At 31.6% G+C, this 12165-nt stretch overlaps 1 protein-coding gene across 3 annotated transcripts in view; it reads right to left on the bottom strand.

The window, feature by feature from the left end:
* The window catches only part of LOC143080762 (ankyrin repeat domain-containing protein 27-like), a 94302-nt gene that overhangs the window by 49720 nt on the left and 32417 nt on the right, over positions 1-12165 (bottom strand). For all 3 annotated transcript variants that reach the window (XM_076256785.1, XM_076256783.1, XM_076256784.1), the window contains one exon: positions 6942-7100. In XM_076256785.1, coding sequence (XP_076112900.1) covers positions 6942-7100 — 159 coding nt within the window. The remainder of the gene's footprint in view (positions 1-6941; positions 7101-12165) is intronic.

Below are 12165 nucleotides of genomic sequence, written 5' to 3'. Positions count from 1 at the left end.
ATTCCTACTTATTTAATACTTAACCTATAGTGTTTTATTCTTATAGTAGCATGCTTATACTACAATGAAATTACAAATAAAATTAAGCTTTTCTTATGATTTTCTTTGCATTGTTGTGATATTTTCTAGAGAAGCATGTGCATGTTGAATTAAAAAGCAAATCAAATATAATTTTGGATGCCTCATAACTGTTGCCTGCAATTCAAAATTAGGGTTTCTGATGAGACATAAATGTAAAATAACAAACAAATAATAAAATTTCATGTTTTGAGAAAAATTTTAGTATGTATCGTGTCAAAACTTTTGACACATATATATATATATATATATATTTATATTAATCACAGGAAAAATTTCAACTGGTGAAAATAAATTTATCCAATTGAAAAGAATTTCAATAACAATGATCAGTCTAAATCAAGTAAGTGTTTGGGGTAAATTGGGCAGGTGGAAAAATGCCATATTCGTTATGAATGATTTCTTGTAAACCATAACCAACCAAACTTTTTGAAATTATGAAAACCTACATGTCTGTATTGGCATAGTTTTTCTGATCTCTTGTCAGACTATTTAAACTTAAAGCAATTGAAAGTTTGGGCCATAATGTCAACTTTATAATTGAGCAAATTTGCATTGACAATACACCAATACATAGCAAATCATCTCGAAGAATACTGCAAACAATCTCATTTTTCAGTTCTTTGTCATAAAGTGTGTTTAAGAGAAACATGGTACAGCAAACATTGAATTCCTTCACAAAATTATATGACATACAATACTCTTTGGTTAAAACTTAAGTTTCTTGACCGAGTTATCCTCAAGAACAAGATCACTCACTATACTTAGTGTTTTGTAAAATCAAATTACGTAGGAAAGTGAATTAAAATGAGATTTACATTTCAAATGAAGCCATAAACAAACTGTAACTTAATTACATTGTGACATTTCAGCATGGTAATAACACAATAAATTAAGTTGAAATTGGCCTACAGAAATATTCTGTCATTTATCAATCAACCTTCTGTTTATCAGATACGAATAAGTTTGCTGAAGATTTTTTTTTAGAAAATGTCAGACAGTTGTCGATCCTAAGGGTTCTCACTCTGGGAAATCAAACAAACAGGAGAAAGCTAAAAATTACTAGGTCACAGTTTTGAAATTTATTTCATGGTGGCATTAGCAAAGAATAAAAGGCTAGTTTATCTTATTAGTAAAACAAATATGGCAAAGCATATAATTCCATGATGAAAATTTGTACTTTTAATGGACTGATTGATTGATTATTGTGTACTTAATGTTTACGACACCAATTTAGGTGTCTTAAGATGGTTAAACACATGTAAAATTCTGAGATCCAAGCATACAAAGAGTAAAGAGCTAAAAGTTCACATACCTGAGAGAAGTCATAGAGAAACAAGGAGGAGGAAGTAGCCACATCAAGAACAGAATACAGAAAGCAAGAAATATATGGTATGCAAGTGGAACTGCCAAAAAAACTGATATACACCTGTTTAACTCATTTATTAGACCTGTACTACTGTATGGATGTGAAACATGGAAAACCTTAAAGAAAAGAAACTTACTACTGTACAATACAAAAGCTCAAGAAAGATCCTAAAAATAAGATGGCAAAGTAAAACATCAAACACAACAGTAAATGAATTTGCTATTACTAAGTACCTGAAACGTCAGTTGTAAAATCAGAAAGAGAATGTGGACACAGCTGATAGGACACATATTGTACCAAGTCAGGAAAATTGCCATTGTTACATTATAGTTAGTTTCTATGTGTGTTACATTTCGGTGTTGTGTTTCTGTTGTGTCGTAGTTCTCTTATATTTGATACGTTTCCCTCAGTTTTTGTTTGTAACCCAGATTTGTTTTTTTCTCTATCGATTTATGAATTTTGAACAGCAGTATACTACTGTTGCCTTTATTGTATGTAGCACAATGGGTAAAGAAAACTAGAGGCTCTCAAGAGCCTGTGTCGCTCACCTTGGTCTATGTGCATATTAAACAATGGACACAGATAAATTCATGACATAATTGTGTTTTGGTGATGGTGATGTGTTTGTAGATCTTACTTTACTGAACATTCTTGTTGCTACAATTATCTCTATCTATAATGAACTTGGCCCAGTAATAACAGTGGAAAATATTTTCTAAAAATTTACCAAAATTTATGAAAAATGCTAAAAATTAACTATAAAGGGCAATAACTCCTTAAGAGGTCAATTGATTATTTTGGTCATGAAACTTATTTGTAGATCTGTTTTTGCTGAACATTATTGCTGTTTACAGTTTATCTCTTTCTATAATAATATTCAAGATAATAACAAAAAACAGCAAAATTTCCTTAAAATTACCAATTCAGGGCAGTAACCTAACAACGGGTTGTCCGATCCATGTGAACATATCAGAGCAGATAGATCTTGACCTGATAAACACTTTTAACCCATGTCAGATTTGCTCTAAATGCTTTGGTTTTTGAGTTATAAACCAAAAACTGCATTTTACCCCTATGTTCTATTTTTAGTCGTGGCGGCCATTTTGGTGGTTGGCTGGGTCACGCCACACATTTTTTAAACTAGATACCCCAAAGATGATTGTGGCCAAGTTTGGATTAATTTGGCTCAGTAGTTTCAGAGGAGAAGATTTTTGTAAAAGATTTCTAAGATTTACGAAAAATGGTTAAAAATTGATTATAAAGGGCAATAACTCCTAAAGGGGTCAACTGACCATTTTGGTCATGTTGACTTATTTGTAAATCTAACTTTGCTGAACATTATTGCTGTTTACAGTTTATCTCTATCTATAATAAAATTCAAGATAATAACCAAAAACAGCAAAAATTCCCTAAAATTACCAATTCAGGGGCAGCAAACCAACAACGGAAGTCGGATTCATCTGAAAATTTGAGGGCAGAAAGATCTTGACCTGATAAACAAGTTTACCCCGTCAGATTTGCTCTAAATGCTTTGGTTTTTGAGTTATAAGTCAAAAACTACATTTTACCCCTATGTTCTATTTTTAGCCATGGTGGCCATCTTGGTTGGTTGACTGGGTCACGCCACACATTTTTTAAACTAGATACCCCAATGATGATTGTGGCCAAGTTTGGTTTAATTTGGCCCAGTAGTTTCAGAGGAGAAGATTTTTGTAAAAGTTAACGACGCCGGACGACGACGACGACGGACGCCGGACGCCAAGTGATCGGAAAAGCTCACTTGGCCCTTCCGGCCAGGTGAGCTAAAAAGAGCACTAGAGAGAGGCAAACAACTAAATAATGAAAAACAATAGAGAGAGAAAGGAATGAACTAGAATGGACAAGTTGTAACATGGCCAGAACAGCTGCAAAAAATAGAAAAGGGAGAAATATCAGCATGGAGGTCTTATGAGAATTAAATTTAAGGTTAGAAAGATGGCCTGACTTTCGGATAAATTTAAAGATGCTTGATTTATTTCTCAGACCTTCTTTGGAACACTAATTGATTCAACTTTGGCAACTTTACTGAACAGTAAGAATTTATACTTCCAGGAAACTCTATAACATTAGGATCTCTTTTTGGTTCGTGTGTATTATTATTTTTTTGGCACAACTGAAATAGTATAAACACTCTGTATTTATACAAAAAATGCATTGGAATTGGCTTTGAACTATGTTATGTATGAAACTGTGACACTTTGAATTCAACAATATAATATAAAAATATTTCTTTAAATCAAGTATTTCAAAAATCTCTTGGCTTTATCTTGCAAGTGTAAGCTGTTAATTATATCAAAAATACATTTTTTTTGGTTCACACTACACATAATTTCGCCTAAAACAACTTTTCTATAATAATTCCTTGAAAGGTTCAAAGGTTTTGTTTAAGGGAATATAGGTATTAGACTGATTTTACAATTTACCTACATTTTATACCATTAAGAATATAGATGCCTGTATGCGGGATCACAAATTTCTATATAATACAAGTGTGGTTGTAAATTCTCAACATCTATTAGGAGAATCTAATTCTGTCACAAATAATTGCACATTTGAGACAGTGGCGATTTACAGTAAGTCTACTTTGAAATGCTGCATTCAAAACTTAGAAGATATCAGCTGTCAAAACCTCATTAAAGAATAATAAAGATCCTCATTTCAAATCAAAGTTAATTTAATGAAATTAAAAGTTCATGAAGGAATCCATTATCTTAATCAAAATGTAAGCCTTTATAATGTCAAATGCATCATCTGAGACTGGTAATGTCAAATTCATCATCTGGGACTGGTAAGGAAGCATTCTTCTCAAAACTGACAATTACTAGTCAAGATAACTCAGTAATTGTTATTATTCTATGACATGTACTATGTTATAAACTTAAAGTTTATAACCAAACAGTTAGACAATCCTCATGCAAATGATCAATTGTATTTTGTCTTGAAATTTAACCAAAATATATAAACAAACAGAGTTAACAAATAGGATGGCATGATTTCATGTAAAGTACTTTAAGGGCATAGTAGTATACAGTTAGTAAAATATTTTGAAAAGATGCACTTTTCAATTGATTTTAATAATTAAATTATAAACGAGTAAATGGACCCCAATTTTGTTTGATTCAATATGATATGTATAGATTCCATAACAATAAACTCATCATAGATACCAGGATTAAAATTTTGTATTTTAAGCCAAACGTGCGTTTCATCTACAAAAGACTCATCAATGACGCTCAAGTAAAAAAATATGTTAAAAAGGCCAAATAAAGTTCGAAGTTGATATGCATTGAGGACAAAAAATTCCTAACAGTTTTGCCAACTACAGCTAAGGTAATCTATTCCTGAGGTATTCCAAGTGAGAATTGGATAATAAGTTATTCTATTTCACTATAGTAATTAACAAGCCTTTGGTAGGTTGAACTAATGTTTATGGCATACAAGAACATGTATGAAGTTATATTGCCTTTTTAGCTTCAAACTTTATCATCAGATATTTTAAACTTTTAATCACATTAGAATGTAACAAAATTTAACCAAAATAAGATTTTTTGGTGAACAGTGCAAGTGTTTCATCACATAGGGATGAAATCACATATCTTTGTTAACTGACAGGAAATGAACATCATTTTGATCTTTGAAAGTCATCAATGACCTAAGGAATAACTTATGAAAATTTAGCAATATCATTTCATGATCCTAAATAAGCCAATCAGAATAACACATTTTTTGTACAACTGTTTTGTATCATGATGCATGCAAGTGATTTGGAAACATAAGAGAATGTTGATTACGATTTTTGTTATATCATAAAATTCAGATCAAGAGAAGAAGGATAAGATTTCCGAAACTAATTCAACTCTCCCAGATGTACATTTGCAGTTCCCAAGTCAAGAAATATTTTAATTGTTGTCATTTGTAATATCTTACTGTTACTGGGTTTTTTTTAGGTTTTTTAGGACAGAACTTATATCAATCTGAAGTAAAGCTTGTGTATTAAGCTGGTTTTTGCAATACTTTTATCGACATTTAACAATAAAAAGAGGTGAGAAAAAACCAAGTGGACAATCACTATGCATGAGTAACACTTGCTTCCTTTTTACATTGTGAATAAAATTGTTCCACTGTCCACCTGTTATCTGTTTAAGGGCAATAACTCTAATTGTTTTTATTTCTTTTGTTATTTTTTTTTAAGTTACTGACCAACACAATTGATTTCTCTCTGATTTTATGGAATGTTTGTACTATTCATTTACACCATTCCATGAAATAGACATATTCTAAGGCCATATTTCCAGTAAATATGATGTTAAACTTGTTAGATAGCTTGCTGATATAAACCTTTTAACGTATATAAAAGTCATAGATTTATCAAGCAAAGAAGGTGTGAGAGTGTGGACAATGTAACTTCTCATTCAAATTACGTTTCCTCCTGTAAATATATGTTTGATCAGCACTGATGTTCAAAATAGTGTGACACATTGCTGACATGAACATTGTATTCAAATTTCAAAAAGATCTTTCAAGAAATGTAAGCTTGGCATAAAAGACTGGAAAACAGGACAGATGTTTAGACTCCTAAATTTCTATGTCCCAGTAAAAGTGCATTGGTTTTTGAATGAATTTATTATTACAATTTCCGAAGAATGGACAGACATGAAAGTCTAATTATTGGGATTTCAATAGATAATGCATACAAATTATGTTTCATGTATAAAAATCTTAAATGCAAGGTACTTTTTTTGTAAAATCTGTTCCATCACAAATAATGCAATTATATTTTTTTTTAACACAGCAACTATTTCTGTATTTACTTCTTTAGATAAAGTAATTACTAAGGGATATAACAAACAATGTTCATAATTTAAGAACATTTTCACAAACTTATTACCATGTTAACATGTAAAAAGCCTGATTAATCAAAGTCTGCATATAGTCCTATAGAAAATTTGCAATTTGTTTGACATTAGAATTCGTGATTACTGGGTTATCATGGAATCAACGAAAATTGGTATGGAACGAATAATAATGAATCCACAGCATACAGAAACAGCAAAAATGATCGTCCTGTCCCCAAGTACCTATGAAAATTATGTGTAATTTTGAACTCGCTTAAACAGAAGTCTTGTCTATGACTTAAAAGTCTGTCCATTGATGGAAACAATATAACAATATCAAGATCCTGTATTTTTGTTTTCCTCCCAAAATCCAATGAAATAATAATAAGCAAGTATGACAAATGTGACTATGCATGGTACCTATAAGACACAAAGGCATGATGATTCTAATTCAATAATATAGATTAAAAGGGGGAACATCTTACATTCTTATCATACCCTCAGCATCAAAGTTTAAATATTTCTGAGGCCTTATTGTTTTTCAAATCAAGGAAAGGTATGAATTCTTAATTTTATTTTCTAAAGCTAATATTTGAACAATTGGTTCTTACTATTCTTACCTTGGCATAAAATATAGGAATTCCACCATCTTTATTTCTGGTATTAACATAAGCTCCAGCCTTTAACAGTTTCCTGACTGTGTCTATGTTCTGTGTTTTCACAGCTATATGCAGGGGTAGGTCACCTTGTTTATTGGCTGGATTTATCATTACATGGTTCTATATTGAAAAAAATAAAATTATCAGACTATTTCCATGCAACTGCTCAAAACATTTAAATTTCTTCAATTTAAAAATCTTGTTGAATAAAAACATCCGCATGCAAATCTGATGTAAATTAATTTAAGCTGTTTTGGGTGAGCATTGTTGATTCCAGCAAATCATAAAATAAATTTATATGGTTTACAATTACAAATGGTGACTTGGACAGAGAGTTTTCTCATTTGGCACTCTTACCACATCTTCTTATATCTAATAACATTTTTATTTTTAACTAACCTGTTCCAAATATTTTAAAAAGAAATATCAGGTATTTTTGCCATTAACCACGTAAAAAAAACTTACACTACAAATCATACAATTCCTGCAATTGTCAATTTCAGGTAGATGGGGTGTCTAAATTTTAATCCATAGAATTTTTTAATAATTTGCCAAAATGTAGTTTATATACCGTAATGCTTTTTTTTTTTAAATAATAACAAGAATGTGTCCAAAGTACATGGATGCCCCACTCGCACTATCCTTTTCCATGTTCCATGGACCGTGAAATTGGGTAATTATCTAATTTGGCATTAAAATTAGAAAGATCATATCATAAGCAACAAGTGTACTAAGTTTCAAGTTGATTGGACTTCAGCTTCATCAAAAACTACCTTGACCAAAAACTTTAACCTGAAACTCCCACTTTCATATTCTATGTTCAGTGGACTGTGAAATTGGGGTCAAAAGTCTAATTTGGCTTAAAAATTAGAAAGATCATCTCATAAGCAACAAGTGTACTAAGTTGCAAGTTGATTGGACTTCAGCTTCATCAAATAAAATTGAGAATGGAAATGGGGAATGTGTCAAAGAGACAACAACCCGACCAAATAAAAAACAACAGCAGAGGGTCACCAACAGGTCTTCAATGTAGCGAGAAATTCCCGCACCCGGAGGCGTCCTTCAGCTGGCCCCTGAACAAATATATACTAGTCCAGTGATAATGAACGCCATACTAATTTCCAAATTGTACACAAGAAACTAAAATTAAAATAATACAAGACTAACAAAGGCCAGAGGCTCCTGACTTGGGACAGGCGCAAAAATGTGGCGGGGTTAAACATGTTTGTGAGATCTCAACCCTCCCCCTATACCTCTAACCAATGTAGAAAAGTAAACGTTTAACAATACGCACATTAAAATTCAGTTCAAGAGAAGTCCGAGTCTGATGTCAGAAGATGTAACCAAAGAAAATAAACAAAATGACAATAATACATAAATAACAACAGACTACTAGCAGTTAACTGACATGCCAGCTCCAGACTTCAATTAAACTGACTGAAAGATTATGATTTCATCATATGAACATCAGGCACAATCCTTCCCGTTAGGGGTTTAGTATCATACCATCATAACATATATGAGAAGAACATAACCCGTGTCATGCCAACAACTGTTTTTAGAATAAATGTGTTTAGTTTCGATGCAAAGACTTTATCAGTGACTCAATATTAACGCCAAAATATGCAATATTTAATGACTTGACAACAGTATCGTAATTATATCCCTTCTTAATAAGTCTATTCAAAGGTTTTGTAAGTTTCTGAGGTGAATACTGACACCTTTGTGCTTTATAAAGAATATTTCCATAAAAAATTGGATGTGAAATACCTGAACGTATTAGAAGTCTGCATGTTGAACTATATTTACGAATGATGTCTTTATACCGATGATAAAATTTAGTAAATGTTTTGACTAGTTTGTGATATCGAAAACCCTGGTGTAATAATTTTTCAGTAATACATAAATTTCTCTCGTTAAAATCTAAAACATTGTTACATACACGAGCGAATCGTACAAGTTGAGATATATAAACACGTAAAAACTACCTTGACCAAAAACTTTAACCTGGACGGACGAACGGAACCACAGACGGACGGACGGACAGACGGACGAACGGAGCCACAGACCAGAAAACATAATGCCCCTCTACTATTATAGGTGGGGCATAAAAAGAATGGGTCACAGGGCTTATTTTCACGCTACACACTGTGCAAAATTGACAGATTTTGTATAGATTACTTTTGTTTGTCTGTTTGTTTTTCATTTTAAGCCATGGCGTTGTTAGTTTATTTTTCGATTTATAAGTTTGACTGTCCCTCTGGTATCTTTTGTCCCTCTTTTATGCATGGAAAACTCAATTTTCTGCAATAAAGCGTAAACTACACCATTGAATTTTGAGATAAGATATGAGAAGATAGCTTTAATAGTATGCTTTCGGTTAAGAAAAAGAAAAGATGGGGTCACCGAACCTGTTTTCTTGCTACAGTTTAAAATAGGTAAATTCCTAACACATTCTATTGTAAAATTACCTTAATCTGAATCATCTGCCCTTGCATTTGAGTTGCCTCCCCTTAAGTGGCAAAGTTGGAAAAAATTTAATCAAACAAAAGTTTTTTGTATTTTGTAAAATACAACCATGAATATGATAAAACATGTCATTTTCTATATTGAAATGAAAGTTCATACACCTGAATCATCTACTACTCTAAAAATTTGCACATTTTATTACAGATCTAGACCTTGTTTTCTTGTATTTCCAAATCCAAGATGGAGGAAGACACCCCTAACTACCTTAATACTAATATAATTTTATGATTAGAAATTTTAACATATTCTAAATTATTGAAATGGTACTTTAACAAAAACAGCTTGTTTAGGGTGACTTGGGCTAAGGTTTATTTGAGTTCTTTCTAATGAATTCAGTATCTACACCTGAGATTTTGAAGAAGAAAAACATATGACATAAAGATAGAATTGGACACTGGAAAGAAAGTTGGTTTACATTGAGATGGTTTTTATTGTATCTTATATTGACTATATTTAATCTTTTCGTCAAAGTTTAAACACTTTTTTTAGACAATAAAGATAGAAGGTTATGTTGAGAATTGCTGTAGATAAGTATTACTGATAAGATTTTTACCTGAATTAAAATATCAATTATATCAATAAAGCACTTGTAACAACAAAGATGGAGTGGTGTGCCCAGCATGTTGTAGATAAGATTATTACCTGAATTAACATATCTATTATATCAATAAAGCCCTTGTAACAACAGAGATGGATTGGTGTGTCTAGCATGCTGTAGATAAGATTATTACCTGAATTAACATATCTATTATATCAATGAAGCCCTTGTAACAACAGAGATGGAGTAAAAAAATGATGTAGATAAGATTTTTACCTGAATAAACATATCTATTATATCAATAAAGCCCTTGTAACAACAGAGAAGGATTGGTGTGTCTAGCATGCTGTAGATAAGATTATTACCTGAATTAACATATCTATTATCTATTATATCAATAAAGCCCTTGTAACAACAGAGATGGAGTAAAAAAATGATGTAGATAAGATTTTTACCTGAATTAACATATCTATTATATCAATAAAGCCCTTGTAACAACGAAGATGGAGTGGTGTGCCCAGCATGATGTAGATAAGATTTTTACCTGAATTAACATATCTATTATATCAATAAAGCCCTTGTAACAACAGAGATGGATTGGTGTGTCCAGCATGCTGTAGATAAGATTATTACCTGAATTAACATATCTATTATATCAATAAAGCCCTTGTAACAACAGAGATGGAGTGGTGTGCCCAGCATGCTGTAGATAAGATTATTACCTGAATTAACATATCTATTATATCAATAAAGCCCTTGTAACAACAGAGATGGATTGGTGTGCCCAGCATGCTGTAGATAAGATTATTACCTGACTTAACATATCTATTATATCAATAAAGCCCTTGTAACAACAGAGATGGATTGGTGTGCCCAGCATGCTGTAGATAAGATTATTACCTGAATTAACATATCTATTATATCAATGAAGCCCTTGTAACAACAGAGATGGAGTAAAAAAATGATGTAGATAAGATTTTTACCTGAATTAACATATCTATTATATCAATGAAGCCCTTGTAACAACAGAGATGGAGTAAAAAAATGATGTAGATAAGATTTTTACCTGAATAAACATATCTATTATATCAATAAAGCCCTTGTAACAACAGAGATGGATTGGTGTGTCTAGCATGCTGTAGATAAGATTATTACCTGAATTAACATATCTATTATATCAATAAAGCCCTTGTAACAACAGAGATGGAGTAAAAAAATGATGTAGATAAGATTTTTACCTGAATTAACATATCTATTATATCAATAAAGCCCTTGTAACAACAGAGATGGAGTGGTGTGCCCAGCATGATGTAGATAAGATTTTTACCTGAATTAACATATCTATTATATCAATAAAGCCCTTGTAACAACAGAGATGGATTGGTGTGTCCAGCATGCTGTAGATAAGATTATTACCTGAATTAACATATCTATTATATCAATAAAGCCCTTGTAACAACAGAGATGGAGTGGTGTGCCCAGCATGCTGTAGATAAGATTATTACCTGAATTAACATATCTATTATATCAATAAAGCCCTTGTAACAACAGAGATGGATTGGTGTGCCCAGCATGCTGTAGATAAGATTATTACCTGACTTAACATATCTATTATATCAATAAAGCCCTTGTAACAACAGAGATGGATTGGTGTGCCCAGCATGCTGTAGATAAGATTATTACCTGAATTAACATATCTATTATATCAATGAAGCCCTTGTAACAACAGAGATGGAGTAAAAAAATGATGTAGATAAGATTTTTACCTGAATTAACATATCTATTATATCAATGAAGCCCTTGTAACAACAGAGATGGAGTAAAAAAATGATGTAGATAAGATTTTTACCTGAATAAACATATCTATTATATCAATAAAGCCCTTGTAACAACAGAGATGGATTGGTGTGTCTAGCATGCTGTAGATAAGATTATTACCTGAATTAACATATCTATTATATCAATAAAGCCCTTGTAACAACAGAGATGGAGTAAAAAAATGATGTAGATAAGATTTTTACCTGAATTAACATATCTATTATATCAATAAAGCCCTTGTAACAACAGAGATGGAGTGGTGTGCCCAGCATGATGTAGATAAGATTTTTACCTGAATTA

Source organism: Mytilus galloprovincialis, chromosome 6 (genome assembly GCF_965363235.1).
Source record: "Mytilus galloprovincialis chromosome 6, xbMytGall1.hap1.1, whole genome shotgun sequence".
NCBI classification, from domain to species: Eukaryota; Metazoa; Mollusca; class Bivalvia; order Mytilida; family Mytilidae; genus Mytilus; species Mytilus galloprovincialis.
The sequence above is the reverse complement of the archived record's forward strand: the minus strand, read 5'-3'. Positions and strand labels throughout refer to the sequence as shown.